This window comes from Caloenas nicobarica, chromosome 2, assembly GCF_036013445.1.
Source record: "Caloenas nicobarica isolate bCalNic1 chromosome 2, bCalNic1.hap1, whole genome shotgun sequence".
NCBI lineage: Eukaryota > Metazoa > Chordata > Aves > Columbiformes > Columbidae > Caloenas > Caloenas nicobarica.
Genome location: NC_088246.1, coordinates 76,461,554 through 76,486,668, shown reverse-complemented (window position 1 = coordinate 76,486,668; position 25,115 = coordinate 76,461,554). Strand labels below are relative to the sequence as shown.

At 37.8% G+C, this 25,115-nt stretch overlaps 1 protein-coding gene across 3 annotated transcripts in view; it reads left to right on the top strand.

Moving 5' to 3' along the window:
- The window catches only part of EXOC2 (exocyst complex component 2), a 131,094-nt gene that overhangs the window by 16,016 nt on the left and 89,963 nt on the right, over nucleotides 1-25,115 (top strand). For 2 of the 3 annotated variants that reach the window (XM_065628310.1, XM_065628312.1), the window contains exons 3-6: nucleotides 1,886-2,062; nucleotides 3,506-3,632; nucleotides 14,184-14,297; nucleotides 19,305-19,429. In XM_065628310.1, coding sequence (XP_065484382.1) covers nucleotides 1,886-2,062; nucleotides 3,506-3,632; nucleotides 14,184-14,297; nucleotides 19,305-19,429 — 543 coding nt within the window. The remainder of the gene's footprint in view (nucleotides 1-1,885; nucleotides 2,063-3,505; nucleotides 3,633-14,183; nucleotides 14,298-19,304; nucleotides 19,430-25,115) is intronic. The other variant, XM_065628311.1, reaches the window with a different exon arrangement.

The window sequence follows — 25,115 nt, the reverse complement described above, 5'->3', positions numbered from 1 at the left end:
AAGCTGGAACCTGAGTATGACATTCTCAAAGATCTTTGTACCATGCAACAGGTTAAAATGAAATTTTATTTAAAGGGAAGTTTTCTCTTTTTGGAGAAAAAAAATGTATCTGTACTACTAAAAGGTCTCACTTAACATGGCTTTGTTTTAGACATTGGCTTGTGCCATTACTATATGTAGTGTGGTATATGAACTGTTAATAGAGACTTACTATTTTCTGTGTTTTTAAAAGACAAAGGCTGTTCTGCTTCATTTCAGAAGTGTCAGATCTTGTGATCTTGTTCTCTTGAGAGCTAAAGCTCAAGAACCTCTGTTGAGTAGACAGTAATTGATACAAGGATCTCTAAAACACTTGTTCAAAAAATTTTACCCTACTAAGTTGCTATAGCTCAGATGTTGATTTTAAAGTATTACTTAATTTAAGCCTGAATTGAGACCTTTGAAATTCTAGGGTGAAAACCTCTTTATGAATGGTTCAGACAAATGATTTCAGTTAGTCTTCAATCCTACTGCAATCTTTTTTCCTTCAGAGAAGTTGCTACCGTAAAACCAGAAGAGATGCAATAATATAACCTGAGGTTAAAACCCGTGCATCATAATTGTGTGGTTCTTTATTCCCCTCTGAAAAGCAAAAACTGACCTGGTTAAAATGTTGCAAATAAATAACAACCAAAATAAGTTTTTCTTTTAAGGCTTTTTTGTGTGTGTATTCTGTTTTGCTCCCCATCCCCCACCCTTTATTCAGGCATCTTTTAAGAAAGAAATCTACTGTCTTTGCCTAAGTAAAATTACTTTCAGTTTTAATAAGATTCAGTCCCTATCTATTTTTTATTTTTTGGTTTTCATTTTCAAAATAGTTTTTGGCAGGGAGCAAGGCATTTTTACATCTGACAACTATGAAAACTGCCAAATTTGTCTGCTGTATAATGTCAGAGACTTAACTTGTGGGGAAAAAGTGTGAAGCCTTGGTACTGAGCCACACATGCTGACCCTTTTCTGTCTGTAACTATTTTTAAATTGGTCAGAGATTTCTAGAAATTAAAAACAAAAGCCAGGCCAACTGGGGAGGATCTGCTATGCCTGACTAATTTATACTTCACTATAGCCTACACACTAGTATGGCCTTGTCGTTTTGGACATAAGGCAAAACGTTTCTAGGTAAGGGTGTAATTTAAGAAGAACCCAATGAAGTCGTTTTGCAAATCAATACTATAGAAATTAAGATCTTGCCAATTCTTCAGGATAACAAAACTCCAATTCAGAATATGGAAATTCTTGTTCGAGATCTAAGAAACAATCCATCTATTCTAGCATCCAGAGTCCTGATCTGACCAGAATCGATCAGATTGATTGGTCAGATTGATCAGCTGGTCAGACTGATTTGACATGACATTCCAGGAAACCTTGGACCTTATATTAAGGAGTACCTTGACTCTTAAGTGTTAAGAGGTGTTCCCTTCCCCTTCCCCCCGTCCCCCTTCATAGGGAGTGAATTTATGAAAGACTTTTTGCACACAGTTTTGATAGGAAGTTTCATGTAAATGCAGTACTGAACGGCAGTTGTCTACGTGTCTTGCAGACAGAAGATGTATTGTACAACATGAAGTAAAAGCTACAGTAGCCCATAACTGGTGGAAGAGATTCAAATAAGCTTCAAGCAGCACTGCATGTGTCTCATGAGGTGTCACTAGAATGAAAGACCTGAAGCCACCTCGGGAATATCTGAAAAATATATTTGTGACTCTCACTGTAGTTGGCTGTAAAGGACTGGAGAAGGGGCATATATTTATGTAAAATATATGAAGCATCATAAGTGTATTTGCATTGCAGAATTTCAAAAGATACTTCTATTCACAGTAGGGTATTTCTTTTTTGTTTTTGCCAGGTTTAACAATCTGTGGGCACAACTGTCTGCTAACTGCTGAATGGATGTCTGCCAGTAAAATTGTGTGTCGAGTTGGACAGGCTAAAAATGACAAGGGAGACATTATTGTCACTACAAAGTCTGGTGGCAAAGGAACTTCAACTGTTTCCTTCAAACTGCTAAAACCTGAAAAAATAGGTATTTTTCTTGTTCAAATTCACACGTGTCGTCTTTGCTAAACAAATGTATGACTGAGTGCCTCTTTAAATAAAATGTATGTTTAAAATGGATCCACCTCAGGACGATCTTCAATTGTCTAGAAAAAGCAGAGTATATCAATAAAATGTGCTTATATATATATATAGAAAGTAATGGTATATGTGAAATTAATCCGCCCATTTCAATATCCTGATAAAACCCTCAATGACTAATGAAAAGTAGCCCTTTATTCTTCTGTAGCTAGTAGCACTAAACTTCTAAAATTTTAAAAAAATTCATAACAGATCCAGTAATTACTTTAAAGTGTACTAGATAAATACAAAATATAACCAGCTCATGAGCTTTATACCTAAATCCTGACCTGACAGCTAATCCTTTAAAGAAAGTTGAGTCCTCAGTGTCGTTTCTTATTTGTAATTCAAACCATCCTGCAAGACGGAAAGTCTTAAGTATTTCTCATGAGATGCTTAACCATTGAAATGATGTTGCCAGGCAGTCTAGGACCTCTGCTTAATCTAGAATCCAGCCTAAATACCCTCTGGATTGAAAATGTTTCTTTCAGAACACCTCATTGATGAAGTTGGATATTTATCTTTTCTAACCTAGGGGTTCCCACAAGAACTGTTTTAGGCTTTTGTTCTCCAAGATTCAGTGACAGTGAAATAACACGCAATTTCTCCCAAGCTGTACTAAGATGTTAATAATAGAAAAGTGAATCAAGTGCAAATGTTACACAGGAAGGCTTTCAGTGATGGGAGAGAAGTGGTATTTTAAAAAAACGGGTGAGTGTGGGGATGGGGTAGTTTCTGGTGTTGAGTATCTGATGGGTGTGTTAAAGAAGGGGATGGCCAAGAATATGGCTGGCTGCATTTTTGGCTGAGGGTCAAGACCTATTGTGCCTCACTTGTATGCATTGTCTGTGCCAAGGCTTTGGGGGGAAAAAAAAGTCAGTCCTATGTCCTTTGAGTCATCCAGCTTGGCATGTGGCCAAAGTTCACTTACTTTTTGGTTAGCAAGTGGCACAGAAAAGCAATCTTGTCTAAAATATGCAAATAAGAAGACTGTGAGGTAGTTGCTTGTTTTGAAAGTAGTGGATGATGAGGTTTGGACAAATACCAAAAGACTTGGAGGAATTAAAAATACTAATGGTCTGTGATCAGGAAAATGCTCTTAATGTACGTGAAACTGGGTACTCTGTAAGAGGGTAATGTTTGATGCCCAGCCATGAATACCTTTTCAGCAGTTATAATAAAATAATTTAGCCTAATTGCATCCAGGTTGTTTTGCCATACGTCTTCCAGTATATTACCTAGGCATGCATTTTATATTTATCAGGATTTTTCAAATTAATTCAGTATGGTAGGAGTTGATGGTGCTGGACCGCCCTTGTTGTTTTAAGGATCTGTGCTTTGTTTTCTCTAGGTATCTTGGATCAGTCTGCTGTCTGGGTGGATGAAATGAACTATTATGACATGCGCACTGATAGGAACAAAGGGATTCCCCCCTTGTCCCTACGTCCAGCTAATCCGCTTGGTATTGAGATAGACAAGTGAGTACCAAATGCCTTTAATCCACTTTTTTACTGGTTTTCACTATATGTGCTTTTGTGAATTCCAGAAAAGTTTAGTGGTTTACAGGGCAGGGAATGATTTAAAAATACATACATATATTAGCGGTTGGTATGTTATTTGCTACTCAAAACAGTTGTTGGTGCACATTCTATCCTACTTCATAATCCTCATTTTTAGATCATTAATTAGAATTGTAGATAATCTGAAAGCCTGATATATTCAACCCCAGTGATGTTTAGATTTTGAGGATTGATAAATAACCTAAGGCTTTGGGTACGTTGTAGTTATGGAATAGTTACTGTTGCATTTGAGTTTCATGGGGCTTTTAAGGATGTTTAGATTGCTATCTGTTGGTAAAATTGGACTGTAAAATATGATTTATTATACCACATCAAGTAGTTTATTTTATTGAAATTTTAATACTGTTTTCCAGCCCACAGACTTCTTTACTTTGGTTCATAAGTATGGTGGAATTTATGACATTTTTTTCTGAAATCAAAACTTTATAGTGAGTGATAAATGGAATTAGAGGGCTTTGAGTGGGACACTCTTAGAGCTCCAAACCTGCCCAGCTCCTAGAAGTAGCATCAGAAATGATATTTCTCTTTATCAAAGTACCGGCTCTACCAAAACCAAAGGCTACTTAAGAGTAAATGATTACTAGGAGTCTCATGTGCTGAATACTCTGTTTGTGAGGGGGTGTGCATTGGAGAAAATCTGCAGGGTACATTGTTACCTTGTTCTGATGGGGAAATCGCATTTGCCCAAAATCTGTCTTGGATTTCTAGTGGGTCCATCATCACCTTCCAGCCTCTGGCTGTGCATTTTTTGCCTAATTTGAATATGTTTGTGGTTTTTTTTTTTTTCTTTTCAAAGTACTAAGCCATTTTTTTTTGTAATAAGTTCAAGATTTTTGTCTCTTTGTAAGTATTTTTCTCTAGCCTCTTACATAACATCTGACAGGTACATCCTTCATCATCTACAGTTTTCCAACCCTGATAAAATGCGGACTCTAGGACTGTGGACAGTATTCCAGCATCTTACTAGAAGACTTCCTGTCTCTCCTCCACACTCCCTACCCTGTTCATAATTTAAAAAAACCCAAAAAACCAAACCAAAACCACAACACAAACAAAAAAACCCCCACAAACAAAACAAACACCAAAAAAACAACCAACGAAAAAATAATATTAAAAAGATAATCCTTTTTACTGTAGTGCTGCACTGGTAACCAGTAGTGAGTGGCTTGTTAGCCATTTCTCTTTAATTGCTACTTTCTGCAGCTGGCATGGTTGCTTATTATTGCGTACGGATGGCCTGAATTCCTTTATCCTAGATATATGTTTTTATATTTGACTGTGTTTCTCTATTTGTTGCTTCCTTGACAACTCTGTCTTCTCAGTCTACATGGTAGTCTTTCTTCTTAAGGTTTTTACCAACTATTTATAAAAAATTAATGATGATAAAGTTATTGTATTGGTGATGATGCAAATACTGATGAAAGAGTAACATGGGCTTTAGTAAAACTTTAAACTTTACCTACAGTTGTTCTCAGGTTTGTTTCTTCACTGATTTTTTTTTTTTGTAGTTCTTTAGTCCATGTGATATATTCTATTGGCATTGCACAAAGCTAAGTTTTTAATCAACCTCATGGTAGCAAGTCTCCTTTAAAATGATGATATATTAATTTTGTCTAGTTACTTTTTCAATGAAGCACTTGATCTCAAAGCCCATATAGTATGTTCTCAAACATTATAAGAAATAGTTGTGACTGGCTGACATTAAAACTAACTTTCTCTGCTTTAATTCTATATTTGTTGAACCCCTGAACCTTTTCCAATATTTAATCTGGGATTTAAATCAAGATAACTAGTTCTGTTGCATAGTCCTCTATCTATAGGTTTTTCACAATACTTCTTTCTGTAAATACCATGGTTATGACACAGTTACTTTTAATTTGTTCTTTTTTTAACAAAACTTCTGATGTGGTATTTGACTTCATAACCTAAATGTATAGTTCTTACAGTTAAGACAGTGTCATTGTGATAGATTAAGAATTATCTTCTAGAAACCTAAACAGCATTAGTTTAATATTTGTTTAATTTACAGTCATCTCTTTGGACGTTTGTTAAATAGGAAATCAGCTGTGTTATATTTTAAATGTTTCATCTGAAAGCATTAGAAAATATCATGGTTAATGAAACCTCAGGTTTTGTGTGGAAAAAAAAGTCGGAAATATGTAAATACAAATACAAGAGAACCTTTTTGGGGGGTAGGAAATAGGGAAATCTTTGGGCAAGCATAATATCAAGCCTAGTTGTTTGATCTCCATTGGAGATGAAGCATGAAGATTACGGCAAGCACTGCTCTTGAAAATGACCAGTTTGAGAGAAGGAACACTAGTTAGTATAACAAGTAATTGTGTAGAGGGTTTGAGGAGTAAGTTGTGGAGAGGGGAGAAAGACAGGGAAAGAGAGGAAAAGCCTGGTCTGCCCTTGTGCTGTGGGTGACAGAACTGTGTTAATAGCTATGACTATAGATGGAACATTCTCTGTTTAAATACATTCTGTGTCTCCCCAATGGAAAAGCTTTTGTAATTTAGTTGAAAAATTGAAGCAATGTGATGATTACTTTTATAAAATAATCTCTAACACCATATAGTTTAATTAAACTCACACGTTTGCAAATGCTTGATGTGTGGGATAGGTGAGTTAATGAGCAGTTGTACAAGGCAGTGAAAAAAGGCAATTATAAATTAAGAAAGGGAGTGGATAGGCAAGATATTACCATTAACCATGACTAGATATGGGAATAATTTGTCGCTAGAATTGATTAAAATTTTTAGGATTTTGAGATGCTTTAAAAGAAAAGAAAGCCGAATGTGATGAAGAACAGTTGTGTATACAAGGACATGGGACTCCGCAGCATAATGCGTTGCTACTTTATTAATACCTGTGGCTTCTTTAAACTATTTTTAAATGTGTGTAAATTTGGCTGTATTTTAATTTTGAAGCTGAAGTGTTTGTCATTAGTCTGACTTGGTGGGAATTACAACCCTTACAGCATGATGGCTGATAGGGAAAGGAAGGCAGTGATTTGTATTGGTTATGCAAATAGTGGTAAACAAATGAAACATTTAAAGAGAGGACCAGGGAGAAAAACAGATGTGAGAAAATAGGCTAGGGATAAGCTAGATGGGAGTACACTGAAGAGAAGGCAGGAAGTGGGTAGACTACAGAGTGAAAGAGAGAAAGAGCTCTTCCCTCTAGAAAGTGGCTGTCGGTCATCAGCAAATCATAGAATCATAGAATCACTTTGGTTGGAAGAGACCCTCAGGATCATCGAGTCCAACCATAACTTAACTCTAGCACTAAACCATGTCCCTAAGAACCTTGTCTAAACATCTTTTAAACACCTCCAGGGATGGTGACTCCACCACTTCCTTGGGCAGCCTGTTCCAATGCCTGACAACCCTTTTCTGTGAAGAATTTTTTCCTAATATGCAATCTAAACCTCCTCTGGCACAACTTGAGGCCATTTTCTCTCATCCTATCACTTGCTACTTGGGAGAAGAGACCAACACCCTCCGTGCTACAACCTCCTTTCAGGTAGCTGTAGACAGCAATCAGGTCTCCCCTGAGCCTCCTTTTCTCCAGGCGAAACAGCCCCAGCTCCCTCAGCCGCTCCTCATCTGACTTGTGCTCCAGGCCCCTCACCAGCTTCATCGCCCTCCTCTGAACTCTCTCCAGCACCTCAATGACTTTCTTGTAGTGAGGGGCCCAAAACTGGACACAGGATTTGAGGTGGGGCCTCACCAGTGCCGAGTACAGGGGGACGATCACTTCCCTAGTCCTGCTGGTCACAGTATTTCTGATGCAAGCTAGAAAAGACAAATCTGCAGCATGGGAAAGAGTTAGATCATCTATCTGTTGTGATACTATGTTTTTTTAAAATGGGTTATGCTTAGTTGTAGAAGTTCATTTTATGGCTTTTTAAACATTGTTTATGGTACTTTGTCCAATTAAAATGTGTTTAAAAATTAATCATAGCTTTTGAATCATTCAGGTGGGTGTTTTCAAGGTTTTACAAATGGGACACTGAAATACTAGAAAAAAGATCCTGTAAGTAATGAACAGAAGTGCTTTAGTACAGTGTTTCATTAAACCATTAGGCAAGCACAAGGACAAAAAATATTTATTCTGACTCCGTAGACTTAAGAGTGGAGTTTAATTGGATGTGACTGGGATTTAAGTGAACAAAAGGTTTGAACTGAACTAAGGGAAATAGATAATAGTGGGTCTAACATATTCTATTAATAATTTGAATACTGCCTGTAGATATATCATAGGAGTAATATATCTACTCAAAATATGCTCTGTAATTCTCTTATTCATATTCAAATGTTGCAAGGATGCAAAGCAAGAGCTATGGATATACACTCATCCTCGTGGTTGTTTTTTCCATAGGCGTAGGCAAGATATTTTAAATGTTATATGTATACACAATGTGCAAGCCATCATCTTTCAGCCTGCAAGTTTAACAAGTGTTAAGTATACATAATTTCTGGCTGATAAGTTCTTCATATTTTCCAAGCATTAATTGTTTTTGTGCCATAGAGCTAACTAAGAATCTCAGTTGATAAACAATAAAATAATTTATATTGTAGTGAAACTTGCTGGTTATTATGTTTCAGTGATCCTTTAAGTCACAAATGTATTTGTAAAAGAGCATTAGCACACATTTGTTCTCCTGCCTTGCTAACAGTTGCTTGTTCATCTTTTAAATCACAGAACTGATCCAACTAGATGAGGGGTTTTTTACATTGCTGTCACTTAGTGCATATTGTGTATATGCTATGAAGTTTTTCATTCACACCAGAAAATAAGTATTTAAAATACTCTTTGAGTTCTAGGTTTTTTTTCATTTTCAGAATAGAGTAAAGACTGATAGAAAGCTTTAGTTTTCTGTCACCATCTTTATGCTGGCTTTAAGTGCAAAGTAGATCTGTGCCACCTTCCTCCCCGTGGAATATTCCTGGCTGTGCTATTATGCAGATGTCGCCAGAAACTTTTACAGAAGGCTTGAATAGCCTGCAGGAAGAAAAAGAGTATGCAGAGTAGTCACCTCAGTATGAGAAATGTGGAAACTTGATGTGAAAATGCTAACCTTGACAGCGATGTTGTAGTACTTGGGTTGGTTTTCACAGTTTAGAGCTGTTACAAGAGCAGGTTGGTAGCAACGTAAGATTGTTCAGAATTTTGAACAGTTCTGGGAGAGACTATGTGATGCCTGTTTTGCGAAGGCACTGGTTAAAATCTGTTGGTGGAAAATTTAGATCTATCTAAGATTTGTGAATGAATTGTTTGTTCAGATGTATCACATACTTTTCCCTACTGCAGAAGCCCTTGTTTAATCAAAGGTTCCCTACCTTCCCTGCCTACTCTGTCTGACTAAGAAAATCCATCCTCTGCAAAGCAGTAACAGCAGTCAGACCTAGCGGTGGTTAGAAATTTTTTTAATAGTGCTTGTTGTTTTGCATGTAGCAGAGGCCATTATGGTGGATCCATCTCGTACATGAAAGCAAATGCTGACATGCTAAGTACATTCCACATACTTCTGTATCCACCCACTCAACACAGATGCTTCCCTCTTCCCACGCCAGCTTCCAAAAGAGTTGGTCTGGGAGGAGGGAACAGATGATCTTGCGCTGCCACCTAATGGTAAATATCCACTTGCTACCGTAAGATGGGAAAAGACTTTCTGGAGGCTTTGGTATTTATTTAAGTGGCTTGTATGGAATTTCACCCTTGAATATGATGGACTTGCAGAGACTTTTATCACAGAGATGCATGCAGAAAAATTGTCAAACCTGTGTGAGGGAGATGCAGTATATAGTAGTACATAGTCCTAATTTTATGATGTTAAAAAAATACAGTAATACTTACTGCTTGTAAGGCTGATGCATCAGTTACAGCTACCAGCCTATAATATCTTAGTAGATATCTCTTATCACATTCTGCCATTTCTCAAATGCAGTTGTCGTTTTGTTGTTTCTGATAAAGCCAATGCTACTAGGGAGGAATTGCCAGGGTCCATCCTTGTCTTTTTGCTGTTGGAAAGACCTTTGTTAACACCTTCTGATTTGTTGTGTTTAGTCTACTCCAGGGTCCCTTATGTGGGTCTTTCGCGTGCATTATTAACACAGTACAGCTGGTACAAAGCCTGCTTCTTGGGGTCTGGTACCAGACAGATGGGGGAGTGTACAGCAGCTCTAGCTGGAGCTTGTTTATGCTGGTTGCTATTCAGAATCTGTGTTTATTTAAAGTTGCTCCTTTTGACCTACAAACTCATGTGGAATTGAGGTTCAAGTTACCTTTTGGTGACTGTATCCTGTTTTGGGACCTACCTTTAATCTGCAAATATGGTTATGTATGCTGAAAAGCATACTATGAGATCCTGTAACTCTGGGAACAAAATAATCTTTACAAAAAAAATTAGAACTTGCTAAGCTATATTCATAGTCAGGATCTGTTCATTAGTATCCATTGCATTCTGTTGCTGTTACTCAATTTTGATTGCTTGGAGGCTGTGATTTACCCATGGAGATCACAACTAATCTTAAACCTCTGGAGAATATAAATGCTCTGTATATGCACAAGTTAAGTAGCAGAATTTGTAAGAGCCAATATATGCTGTGATGTTAAAATAGATTTATTGAGCGTCAGACTATATGGAACCTAAAGTTTGGGGTAGTGGAGGGAGGGACTTGTATTGATAGGCACATGCAGCACAAGTGCGTTGATTGCACCCTACGTATTTGGAATCCAAAGTAGATGCGTATGCCCTTTATGTGAAAACAAAGACCACTACATCTAATACTGCATGGCTGTATTAGATATACTCAAAACATGTGTGAGGGAAGTGGAAGTGTATAGTGGCCTGAAACAAAATTTATTTTTATTATACTTCTCGTTAATATAAACAGTATGTGAAATCTTAATTACCTTTATATTCAAATTTTTTGCTGAGGGATGAATAAGACTACTTTAAAATGGTTACTATAAGTCTAGTACCAGATCTGGTTCTGTTTTAAATAAAATCGTCTGCCTAGCAGAAAGTTCTGCTATATAAATCCAATATGTGTTTGCTAAAATTGTAAAAGTAATGAAATGTGTAGAGTTATCATGGATGGGTAAACTTCTCCCTTCTTTATCTGAGGTTTTCTGTATTCATATGTGGTTCCCAGTTTCTTTTACAGTAATTACTTTTTAATCAATGATTAAGTATTTGGAGTTGCTTCCTGAAGCTACTCTTATATAATGAGCAAATCAACAGAAAAATTATCAACAATTTCATTGCATGTCAGCATGACCTCAGCTTTTGCTACTAGTTCAAATTTACTCTATGTTGAAATGAGTAAAACAGAAATACTTTCTCGAGTCACATATGTGCTTGTTTATAAGTAAACGGTAAGCAAGTTTTCATGAGAACAACTTCCAAGGACTTATTTATTTAACTTACTAATGGAAGTTAATGAAACAAACTAGTGCGTATGTGGAGTCAGTCTCTTTTTAGATACATCTGGCCAGACATTTTAGAAATACAGTTGCTTTCAGTTTGAACTTTTTAATGAGCAGCTTGTTGTGAAGACAGCTGTGGCAAGTCATTCCAAGCTCCCCATATCTGTTAGTGGAAAAACTACTGGTAAAATTTATGATAAAAATAAGGATACTACACTATAGAGTATAACATATTGTTAACATACCGCACACATTCACATTCATGTTTCTACTCTGTTGTGACTATGTCTAAAATATGTCTGCACAGATAAAAGCAGCCATAAACGCATTGCTAATTTATGGCTCTGTGCAAATACATCTGCTGGAAAAAAGCTCCTAATAACTTTTCAATGCAGTCAAACATCAAACTAAAAAAACCCCTTCATTTCTGTCCCACTGTCTATGGACAAAACTCATTTGCAGGAATTTATTACATCCCTAGCTAAATTATTGGTCTTTATCTCAACGTGTGTGTGTGTGTATATATATATATATATATATATATATATATATATATATATAAAAAAAATAGGGGTTTTTTTCCCCACCCTTGTGGAACTGTATAGCTCATGCATAAGCTTAAGCTATCATGCTTATATCTTACAATCTTGCAGTAATAAGTAGCATTTGGTAATGCTATATTTGTTGAGTGTGTGTGCTTTTGGTGTCATGTCTGTTTCTTTTGGCTTTTGAGAAAAATATACTGAAGTTCTGAAAAACTTGAACAAAATTCTGATTCTGTTTTGTGGAATGCACTTATATAGGGCTTGCACTGAAGTCCTGAATATCTTCTGAGATAAATGAAAATTTTTTATTGTTTTTGTTTTTTAGCATTAAAAATGTAGTTGACCACAAAGATGCTACCGTTTGTGGATTTAATAAAAAGCTTTTTTGGACAGCTGTGCCATGTATTGTATGTGAAGTACTGTCCTGTAGAATCATGTGCCTACTATGCACTTTTGACTACTTTGAATGCAAAATAAGACATCTTAGAATTTATTTGAAGGAAGGATAAATTGAAATTTTCTTCACCTTCTTACCTCCATCAGCATTTTCTGCTCACTAACTGGCATTCATGAAATTCAAGGCCATTGGTAATCCTGAATCTCACTACTTATCTTTATAAGTTTTTATATTGATGATATCACTTTTTTGTTGAACACAGAGAAATGTTGGGACCCTCAGGGGTTTTTTGCAACATTTTTCTTGCACTATTTTCCCTGTCTCTCTGCTTTTCATATCTGTCATCACTTTTCCTTGCATCTCATTTATTATTTTTGCTTCTTTTTAAAAAGTATTGTTTCATGCCCCTGCTGTAATCAGGTGCTACTGATGAAACTCTTCTGGCCCATGTCATTATGTATGTAGGTCCTTTGTACCTGCTTGTGCTAATGACCATTTAGATATGAATAGAAACTCACAGAAAACAACTCTTGTTTTTGTATAATTGTACTTTTCAATGTGCCTGCCTTTAGATTTGCCTCACTTAATCTGCTGTTTTCTTTTTATAAAAATGGCTTTAGCTATCTTGAAATATGTTTATATTACAGAAAAAAAACCAAAACTAATAAGTAATTGCTTTTGTGTCCATTCAAATGGCTTTTCATACATACAAAGTGTAATTCCAATAGCTGACTCTGGATTGCTACAACTGCCCACATTTGATCTCAAATGCAAAGTACAGCAGGTTTACATTTGTGTACAGTGTCCTTTGTATAGCAGAATTCATCAAGCTTGTGAGGATCAGACAGGGATTTTTTTGACTTTTGAGTTTGATGGTGTGATCCAAAAATGACACAGTAAATTTTTAGAACGGAATAGAATATTTCAGTTGGATGGGACCTACAATGATCACCTAGTCCAACTGCCTGACCAATTCAGGGCTGACCAAAAGTGAACTTCTTTGCCATGATTAGTTTCTGAAGATGAGATGCAGCTGACGGTAAAGAATAGAGTGGTGAGTGCACCTGGTGATGTACTCAGAGTGCGTGGTGGCATGAACATGGCTGAGCGTTGTGTGTCTGGACTGAGGGATAAAGATTGTTGTGTTTTCCTCAAAGTGCTTTAAATATTTTTATTGCACTGACTTAAAAATAAATGCAATACATTTTCTGTAGGAGTATCTTAGAAACTACTTGTACAATTGTAGAGAATCTGCTTTCACAAGGAATTAGCTCACATGCTATCTTTATGCATCGTAGGACTGAATAAAAGCAAACAAAACACACTCTTTCTAACTGAAAACATGCCCACTTTTCCTTTATGTTTTGTGTGCTATAAACAGACAGATCAGTGTATTCTGTTTTGCAAGAGGATGGTTTTAACTTGGGATTTATGTCAGTGTTTGTATATAGTGAAAGAATGGTCCGTGTGTCTTCCTTTGTGTTTCCGTGGGATTTCTGCTGCACGTGAACCAATAGACAATGATGGTGTGAGATCACTTACAAGCTGTCAAGCTGGTGATGTCCCGTCATCTTAAAGTTAGATAGATACTGGTTCCTGGTTTATAGAGGATATTCTGTCTTATTTTACTTGGCTTGGTGTACTGATTTTCCTGTTTATTCAAAGTCAACTCTACCTTTTACATTCAGCAGTAGTGGTCCTGAATTTGAATGTTAGTAGTATGATGGTGAGTCTGTCTAGTCCCATTTTCTGAAGGCAGCAGTTCTTTCTTTAGAAGCATTTTGTATGGGCAATACTTCTGTCAAATGTGTAATGGTGAAAACAAAATGGTAAAATTAGTTTTACTTAGATTAAATTTCAGTCTTTTTTTCCCCAGTCATGCTACATGTGTCTGTAATACCAAATGTAATGTCATTGTGAGATACAAATTTACGTCTTGCTGGAACATGATTTGTGTGGATTGCATTTGGGTTTTTGGTTGGTTGGTTGGTTTTTAATGTGATAGTTGTAATTGTAAGATGTTTGCTAGAATATGTCTCACTGAAGAAATGAATGTTCATTTTTCAGAGGCAGATTTCCTCAAAAAGATTTAGAGGCACTGTTTCCTGGGATGAGTGCTGACTTCACTAGTGAAAACTTTTCTGCTGCTTGGTACCTGATTGAGAATCATTCAACAACAAGGTTTGTCGGTATCGTATAAATGCTTGTTTTAAATGCAAGTCACTTGATGTTATTTCATTATACACCAGATGTGTCATTGGTGGCTGACATTTACAGTAATAGACCTGTAGTCTCTACTGCCTGTGGTATTTCTGCGTGGCTAGACACTTGAATCAACCAGTTTGCCCGATGTGGTTATGAGGAAAACTTCGTTTTTAACCAGACCTAATTTATGGCTTTACCCCAACCTCCCATGTCAGATGGAAATTGTCTTGCTTCATACTAGAGCCCCTTATGAACCAAGAAGTTAGGCAGCATGGCCTTGAGTGGAAACTCCAGGTGTTAAGTCATGGCTAGAAGCTCAGGATAAGAGCACTGAACAGATGACAAAGAGTAAAACTGTTAGTAGGATCAGTTAGCTTTTAGTCAGCTCCTGTGGAAAATGCTATAGCCGAAAGAAGTTGGACAAGCAAGTAAGATCCTCAAGGTGAGTCTTTTAAAATCTTGATCATTAACTTCTTAGTTTTTACATCTGGTTCATATAGTGCACTTACATTAATGCATTACATAAATATATTTTTTGCATGTATAACTGAGTTCTGTAACTTCTGTCTGCTGGTGTTCAGATAATACTGGAAACCATTTTTAGTACAGATGATGAGCCTTTTTTGTCCTTTGGTTTCAGCTGGGTAATCTGATTAGCATTTTGAAGGGAAATACCACTTTGGAAATTTAATATTTTTTTTGTTATCTAATAGTAGAAACAAGTGTGGATTGTTGTTTGGTTTTGGTATTTTGTTTTTTGGTGGTTGCTTTTGTTTGGTTTTTTTGGTGTGGTTTTGTTTTGTTGGGGGGAGGGGGATGGAGAACGGGGAGCGAGGAGCAGACAGTGGTGTTTTTAGGAGCTCCAGAAATAACCATTAGTCTGCTTGGGAAATACCTTCATTTCCTCTCAAAGTGATGGTAGATTGAAGAGCCAAAACAACAGCAAGAGAACACCATTACCTGATACACACATAATGACATTATCTTTTGAAATCAAGTAACTAGAGGAGGAGTGATTGAAAATTAATTGTATCTGTCACAATCTCATAACTTTAAGGTTCTAAAAAAAGCTGAAAGGATAATAAAGTGAGAAAGAACAAACAGCTTTTGATGTAACTGTTTTTAAAAAATTTCTGTTATGTTTGGCCCTTGGACTGCTGCCATTTTGTTGCTCATTCATGCGGGCACCAGTGACACTGCCGAGAGAAGTGTAGATCAAGAGAGATTGCAAACTACTGGGGACAAAAGTGAAGAACACAAGAGCCCCAGTATTCTCTTTGATCTACAGGTGAAGAGGAAAGGTTCAAGTATTAGTGGATGCATAGCTGGCTGTAGCACTGGTTTCACAGGCAACATTTTTACTTGTATAGCCATGGATCCATTATTAAAGAACAAGGACTGCAACCGAGAAATGGGATCCATTTGAAAAAGTGGGGCAGGAGCATCTTTGCTGGCAGGTTTGCAATTTGATAAGGACATCAAATTAGGAATATCAGCGGTTGGTGATAACAGTTTGCAGTTAAATGAAGGGACAGAGATCAGAGGGCTACGTGTGTGGTTCACTGATGCGGTTGAGAGCACTGCAGGGAATTACAAAACCCCTTGGAATGGGCCAACCTCAAGTGCCTTTACAGAGCCCCACATGTGAGATTAGACGAGCATCTCACTGGAATAAAGAGGGATAGCTCATCTGCATGGAGTTCTGTGATGGATTGGAAGAGGCTTTCTGAGAAAGATAGCCAGGAAAAAAGAGAGGCACTTGACCTTTGTGTGAAGGAACAGCTTCAATGTATGGTCCCTCTTATGGTGCAGGTGGCAGGACGGTTTAGAGCTTGTTCAAGAAGCTGGAAAACATAATGTCATGGTGGTATGAGGAAGTAAATAAAGTGTTCCTTAAGCAACTTGAGGAAGTCTCCAGAGAGCAGCCCCTTGTTCCTGCACAAGAACTTAACTTCCCTGATATTTGCAGGAAGGGCAGCGATCAAGGAGTCTCGTGGAGAGTTCTGGGAATGACTTCTAATGTAGCTGCAAGGTGGGCAACCAGGAGTGCTGCTTTCCTGAACCTGATTCTTGCAGGTGAGACAGGGCACATGATGACCAGTGACAGCCTTGGCTGTAGCAGTCGTGAAATAGTTGAGTGCAAGGCTCTAAGGGCTGTGGGGGAGGCAAGCAGCAGAGTACACACCTAGGGGAAGACAACATGGAGTTTGTAATGTGCCATAAATACCAGTTGGCTGGCTGTACAAATCATCTCCTGGGGTACATCAGCAAGATATGCAAAATACGGGGATAATTATTCTGCTTAGTGTTATTAAAGCTGCAGCTGAAGTGCGTTGACCAGTTTTGGCCACTGCTTTAAGAAAGATGGGAGAGCTGAGTCACAAAAATAGGAATATATAAATATCTGTGGGTATACAGCTCGAATTAATTAGATGCTTAGAAAAGAAAAAAAAATACTACAGAATGCATGTTCTAAATATGTAGTGGGCAGTGCAAGGATAGCCATCAATTGTTTTTGGTTTGCTAAGAATAGAACAAGCTGTCTCAGTTTGCAGTAAGGGAGGTTTAGGTTAGATGCAGATTAGAAACAATATCAGATTGCTTAAACCCTGGGACTGTGTAACTTGAAAAGCTGCAGAATGACCATCACAGGAGAGTGGTGAGATTTGATTTGATAGGTGTCTGTCATAGATGGTTTAAGTACATTTAAGGATGCTGTGGATCCAGAAAATGAATTAAATTACTTCTTAGAACTGCTTAAATAACTCTTTTTATCACAATTACCATTGAATATGAACAACAGCATAATCTAATCGTTATAGTTCTAATAGAACAAAGTGTCACTAAGACACTGATTTTTCTGGTCATCAGTACTATGAATTGATAACTTAAATATTTACATTAGCTTGCATGGCCCCTTTTTAATTTGTACTATGCCAATGAGACAGTGCATGAAAGACCATTCTCATGTCGGTTTGAGGCTTCCTATTAAGAAAAAAACATTTTAAAAGCTTTGTCTAGTACCAACTTAAGTTCTTAATCTTTCTTGGAAGAAAACTTTAATCGATTTCTGTCTCTGTATGTCAGTAGTTTCAAGTCATGGCCCCTCAGTGCAGTGGAATAAAAAGTATTAATGTTTGGTTTTAAATTAAAGCTGCGGTTTTGTATATTAAGATTATATTGGTTTATAAAATCTAAATCTTAGCATTGAAGGTGCAAAAACTGTCTAAAACTCAATAGGAAGAATGGCTCAAAGGGTAGGGTGAATCCAATCATGCTTTGAATCTAACTATAAATAGCTTTTTAAATAAAAAAGAAGCAAACCTGATTTTTTTTCTTTTCCTTCCTACTTCAAAATATGTAGTGTTAGAAATATTCTGGAGTTGTAGAATTATCTGCCCCATATAGTTTTTGCTATTTTTCCGGAAACACACAGCAGTGGTTTCATTCTTGTCCTCTACATAACCTCAGGTATTGGGAGTGCTAAATATGCGGAGCACTGATGTTTTGGTTAGCTTATGCCTGTTTTCTTCCCTGAAGGAAATTCTTTTTAAGCAATCAAAATAACATCTTTTTTATTTTTTTTTTTACCCCGACAGTATGCTGACAAATATAAATAAACTATTTAGACCTACTATTAGATCATCAGATAACATGAAACAGTGCTTAAAAAGAGAACTGTACAGATTTTTGTTAGTTTGAAAATGCTGCTGGTAAGTACTTCTTGTATGCCCAAGTAGACCAATTGGCTATTGACTAATGTGATTTCTGACCAGCAGATTGAAATAGGAAAGGAAACAAAATGTTGTGATGTCATCAATATAAAAAGGACAATCCCTGTAAGTGCTCTAGTGTTTTTTATCTCCCAGCAGATGGTGATAGTCTTCTCACTACCTGGGCTAAAGTTTGGTTTGTTCTCTTAAAATGTCTTTTCCTGTCACTGTTTAAAATGGACAAAAGCTGCTGGGGAATTTCCTTATGTCTTAATTTCCTTACTTCATTGTTTGCCTCCCCTCTCTGAGGTGCAGTATGGTTTTTGTTTGATTCTTTTGTATTAGGGAGATGGGTTTGGCCTGCAGATAGGAGAAAAGACTTTAAGGATGAAAATCACGTGTTACATTTGTATTTCTGAGCTTATTTGTGATAGTGCTTTTATAATGAATCTAGTAGCATAACTACTGAGATCATATTCATCATCAACAACAAAAAAACGCTATGCAAGTAATTTAGTTGCGACATATCACTTCTAAAATAATTCCAGTCACTTGCAAAATAAACAAAAATGTGAAATCGAATGTAAACTAGCAAAAATCCAGAAATATTAGGAAGCTGAGATAAAAAGAAACCTACCATACAAACAATACATTGGCGATTAAAATTCCCCCATGAAGTCTCCTTCAAAAACAATTCCATGGACTACATATGAAAAACATACTTTCATAAAGCAGGAATCTGTTCAGTGTTTATTTTTGCACTAATAATTGTGTTCAATTTTGAACTGTATGTCTGAACCAACATAAAAATATTGAAGGAGTTCAGAAAGTGGAAGTGTAAAAGCGTTGTGAACTAAGCTGCAGAGTTAAAAAAATGTCATTATTATAAGAGACTTCTAACATCCCAGTAGTTAATCCAGTGTACTAAGTGTACTGGATTGTACTCTCGCCTATTTAATGTAGTACAGGCAGTTAGCTGAGAGCAATATTGCATGTTTAGAAGAAATTTCTTAACTAATTTGTACTATAAAAAGTCTATTCCATCACAAGTGACAGGATCCCTCAATTTAGAATTAAAACTAAAAACCAAAAGTTTTTGGACTAAGAGTAAATCATTATTGCCAAGAAGTACACTTGTTAGCAACTACTTTGTCCTTAATAGTTGTGGCAAAAGTAGCTGGTTTGTTTTCCAAGTAGTTTGTTTTGTTTATTCATTAGGTGACCTTATTAATTGTTTGAGTGTTATGGGAGTTTTCTTGTTTGTTTTCAGTTTTGATCAGCTCAAAACAGCTGTTGTGAACTTGAAGAAACAAGCTAATAAGAAAAATGAGGGGAGTCTAGCTTACGTGAAAGGAGGTCTCAGCACATTTTTTGAAGCACAAGATGCTCTGTCAGGTAAAGATGCTCTCGACTTACTATATACAGTATAAAAGAAAAGACAAGATCTGCATGTATGGTTGAATTTAATATTAAAAATATTGGTTTTCTTTGCATTCTCTTCTAAAAGTGTATAATGAGCCCAAAATCTGTATTGTGCTGGTCACTGGGACTGGCTAGCTGATTGTTGTGTTATATTTGCAAAAGCTGACACCAAATGTATCTGACAGGAATGGGAAGGATTTGATACATCCACTTAGACCACAAATCCAGAAAAGACAGGAAATATTGAACTGGAGATGATACTAAGAGAACTTATAAACTCTACCAATATAAAACCCTGATTTTATGATGCCTTATCCCATAGTCAGACTGTATGACATACATGAATGTTCAGTAAACTCTAACTTGGGAAATCAGATGACCTTTATATTCTGCTTGCCATAGGGAAAATGCAACACATTAGGGCGATTACCTTAGTTGTCTGTGCTATTTATATATATACTTAAAACATAAAATTTCTCTCTAGTAAAAGCTCATTGTGGGCTACTGTAGTCCTGTCTAATTAGGAACTGTACTGGATAAGAAAGTGACAGTGCTGGGCCATCCCCAGTAGGTTTGATATTATGTGCTGTTCCCATGCCTATTGTATATTGCAGGATTATCATTCCTGATCATTGTTCTTGTGTTATGGGTACCACAGAGTAAGAAAACTTGTATCTTCTCGTAGCCTCAGCCACACTAGCACTTCCATTGGCTTTAGGAACACTGCTTTAGAGAAGTGTCAGTTTTCTCATGACCCACTTGCAGGCTGCTCACTGTCTCATAACCACTTCCATGTGTCAGGGGAAAGGGAAGGTAGTGCTGTCTCACCTCGTTGTCCACCCCTATTCCTGCCCCAGGCAAATGAACCTGTCGCCTGCCCTTCTGATGACAGCATTTTCAAAAGTGGTTGATAGCTTTTGACTACCTGCCTAATTTTTAAGAGAACTTCTGACACAAGTGTGGACAAACGCGTTGTGATGGGGAAGACCTCTTCTTGAGACATCTTCAGATTCTTCCTGTGAAGAATCTTAACTACTAAACGTCTTTATTACTCTGCCCAGAACTGACCTATTACTGATCAGTTTTGGAAAACCTTGACCTAAATCTAGATAGGTTCACTAACAGAAGGGAAGTATTAAAGGATTTAGTGGAAATACTAAAGATTGTGGTGATAGTCATAGGAAAAGACACTAAGATGAATCAGTAGTTGGCATTCTTCAATATTTTTAGGCGGAGTTTTTATTAAATATTAGGAAAAATGATAATGGGCTATTTCTTTGTAAGTCTTAAAAATCTTGAAAATGCTGATTTTTTTCTTAAATAGTTCAAACTCCTAAATAATCCTGAAGAAATATTGGAATGTGACTTGTTTTTCACAACCAAATCTGCTTTGCATATACAATATCAAATACTCTAAAAGGTTCAGAGTTCTGATTCCAAACAGTTACTGCTATGGATAAAAAGTAGTGCTGGCAGACATTTGTGTTATCTTGTAAGATTATTTTTTGATTTAGTAGGATTTACAGAAAGCTAATGCAAACCATAAATATCGTGAGGTTTTAGAAAGACCGAACACAACTGAGTGATTTTTTTTTTTTTTTTTTTCTCTTGTCCTATCAAAGTGTAGGCTTCTTGCCTTTGGAGACTGGTTTTCTGATAAATGGAGAGGCCAGAGAGCTAGTAGGAATGTCAAAAATACTAATATAATGATGATAGGGAAATCAAACTCATTTATTTCACTAAATACTGTGTTCTCAATTTTTTTAAAAAATCTTATAGCTGCAATATTGGTTTACATCTCTTATCTGTCTAAGAGTGTTGTTTTTACCTAAAATTAGAGTTTATCAGTGCAGTCTTTTGCATAAACTATGAATCGAAAACTCGGGATGACTCATGTGGTTCTTGGTGCCACTTTTCGTCTGTAACCAAAGTGGCTTGTTTTAGTTTTCTTCCCAGTGATCCCCCTTAAGTACTCAGAAGGAAGCAGACTTGTAGCTTGTGTTGTTAGAAACACTGAATTACAATAGTACTAAGAATGAATTGCCTTGATGGTGTCGTAAAAGAAAATTAAAGACTTGAAGTCTTAATCTCTTATAAATTCAAAGCTATGACACCGGACTTCAAAGGATTTATCAATACAATATTTAGTTTTTAAATTCTGAAACCAAATTTTAATGAGAATGAAGTGCAGGTCACAGCTGGCTTATATAGCATTTTAATATGCATTTCTCTGTTGAAAATTCCTAATAAATTCACATGCAGAAGTGTTTTTTATTCTTTTCAATTAAAAAAAAATCCCTTATTGCATATGAATTTTAGCTTTGTAATGCAGAACTGCTTATTTGCCCTTTCTTTCCCCCTTACACAGTATATTTTTGAGGGAATGTAGATGGAAAAATTGTATATCCTTGGAAAGACTTGAACCTGTTGTAGGTACAATCAACAGCTAAGTTTGATGTGAAGAGGCTTCCGGTAGCAGCAAGAAAAAAAAGGGTACTTCTGACATCATCCTGCCCTCTTGTCAGTTGTCAAAGCTTTTCTTCAGAAAACCAAACAAAAACAAACAACCCCCAAACAAACAAAACCTCCATTAATTCGTAGGCATGAAATTATGAAATTCAAGCTCTTTAACAGAAGATTAATTTAAAAATGCCATTATACTCTGGCTATATAGTGTTTGTGCACAGTGATATAATGGCACGCTTCTGTCCTTGCAAATGTAAAGGTGAATTTGTATGTCTTATTTTTTCATTTAAAAAGGTGCAACTAGAATTTGTGTGCCTTTAAACAAAGGTACATGAAGAACAGTTTATATTTGAAAGGTGAAAGATTGTTTCAGCGTGAACTCTTACGAACATAGCCTTGGTTGTGCCAACTTTCCTAATTTGCTGAGCATACAACGGTCACAGATGAAAAGTGACTCAATGGAAAGTCATTATTGAATACTGTTTTCCAATATGATTTCTGTTTTCCTGAGGTGCCTTGTTTTGGTTTGGGTTTTTTTAATTCACTTCTGAGAAGATTTCTAAGATCTAATGCATTTTCTGAAGATATATTTTTGTTGATGGGCAAAAAGTCAGGCACTCACTCTTCCCCTTCAGATATCCTAGAACACAACTTCTAGCCCCAGTGCTTTATAAACTGTAGGTCTGTTCTGTTTTAGAGTGGAGCTATCTGTGTATGGTTATTTCTCCTGAGTCTCCTGAAATTGGTGCAGGATGTTACTTTTTGTAGGAGGCTCACTTGAAGAGCAGAATTGCAACTCTGGACTTCAGCAGGGCCAACTTTGGCCCATTCAAACAGTTGCTGGGGGAAATCCCGTGGGCAAGGCTGCTTGAAGGTAAAGGGGCCAAAGATAGTTGGTTAACATTCAGGGACTGCTTCTACCAAGCTCAAGATCAGTGCATCCCGACACGTAGGAAGTCAAAGAGGGGAGCCAGGAGACCTGCGTGGTTAAACAGGGAACTGCTGGGCAAACTCAAGTGGAAGAGGAGAGTTTACAAATCATGGAAGGAGAGGCTGACCACTTGGGAAGAATATAAGGCTGTTGTTAAAGAATGTAGGGAGGCAACTAGGAAAGCTAAGGCCTCCTTAGAAGTAAACCTGGCAAGAGGGGTCAAGGACAACAGAAAGAGCTTCTTCAAATACATGGCAGATAAAACTAACACCAGAGGCAATGTAGGCCCACTGATGAATGGGGTGGGTGCCCTGGTGACAGAACATACAGAGAAGGCAGAGTTACTGAATGCCTTCTTTGTCTCTGTCTACTCTGCCGGAGGCTGTCCTGAGGAGCCCCGTACCCCTGAGGCCCCAGAGGAAGGCAGGGCAATGGAGGAGTTTGCCTTGGTTGATGAGGACTGGGTTAGGGACCAGCTAAGCAATCTGGACATCCATAAATCCATGGGTCCAGATGGGATGCACCCGTGGCTGGAGTCATTGCTGGACCACTCTCCATCATCTTTGCCAAGTCTTGGGAAACGGGAGAGGTACCTGAGGACTGGAGGAAAGCAAATGTCACTCCAGTCTTCAGAAAGGGCAAGAAGGAGGACCCGTGCAACTATAGACCGGTCAGCCTCACCTCCATCCCTGGGAAAATGATGGAACACCTTATCCTTGGTGCCATCTTAAGACATATCAAGGATCAGAGGGTCATCAGGGGCAGTCAACATGGCTTCACCAAGGGGAAGTCGTGCTTGACCAACCTCATAGCCTTTTATGAAGACATAACAAGGTGGATAGATGATGGCAGAGTGGTGGATGTGGTCTACCTTGACTTCAGTAAAGCACTTGACACAGTCTCCCACAGCATCCTCATGGCTAAACTGAAGAAGTGTGGACTGGACGATCGGGTAGTGAGGTGGACTGGGAACTGGCTGAAGGAAAGAAGCCAGAGAGTTGTGGTCGATGGGGCGGAGTCTGGTTGGAGGCCTGTATCTAGTGGAGTGCCTCAAGGGTCAGTTCTGGGGCCAGTATTATTCAATATATTCATCAACGACTTGGATGAGGGAATTGAGTGTACTATCAGCAAGTTTGCTGATGACACCAAACTGGGAGGAGTGGCTGACACGCCAGAGGGCTGTGCTGCCATCCAGCGAGATCTGGACAGGCTGGAGAGTTGGGCAGGGAAAAATTTAATGAAATATAACAAGGGAAAATGTAGAGTCTTACATCTGGGCAGGAACAACCCCAGGTTCCAGTACAGGTTGGGGAATGACCTATTAGAGAGCAGTGTAGGGGAAAGGGACCTGGGGGTCCTGGTGGACAGCAGGATGACCATGAGCCAGCACTGTGCCCTTGTGGCCAAGAAGGCCAATGGCATCCTGAGTGTATTAGAAGGGGGGTGGTTAGTAGGTCGAGAGAGGTTCTCCTCTCCCTCTACTCTGCCCTGGTGAGACCTCATCTGGAATATTGTGTCCAGTTCTGGGCCCCTCAGTTCAAGAAGGACAGGGAACTGCTGGAGAGAACCCAGCGCAGGGCAACAAAGATGATTGAGGGAGTGGAGCATCTCCCTTATGAGGAACGGCTGAGGGAGCTGGGTCTCCTTAGCTTGGAGAAGAGGAGACTGAGGGGTGACCTCATTAATGTTTATAAATATATAAAGGGTGAGTGTCATGAGGATGGAGCCAGGCTCTTCTCGGTGACGACCAACAGTAAGACAAGGGGTAATGGATTCAAGCTGGAACACAAGAGGTTCCACTTAAATCTGAGAAGAAACTTCTTCTCAGTGAGGGTGACGGAACACTGGAACAGGCTGCCCAGGGAGGTTGTGGAGTCGTCTTCTCTGGAGATATTCAAAACCCGCCTGGACGCCTTCCTGTGTAACCTCACCTAGGTGTTCCTGCTCTGGCAGGGGGATTGGACTAGATGATCTTTTGAGGTCCCTTCCAATCCCTAACATGCTGTGATTCTGTGAAGAGGTATAACACTTGCTTTACCAGGTACTTCATCTATTTGCCCATCTGTTTATACGTGCTTTTTTTTTGAACCCATACGCTTGTTTTAACAGTGTTTATTTCAAATACGTGAGCTTGATCTGGAAAACCCTGAATTACTGATTATGGTGCAGCTTTTTCCATTAGCTGGGATCAGTAAGATCAGTCTGATCTTGAGTGTGCTATCAGACTGTATTACAAATTTAAATGAGTATTAATGTTTTCAC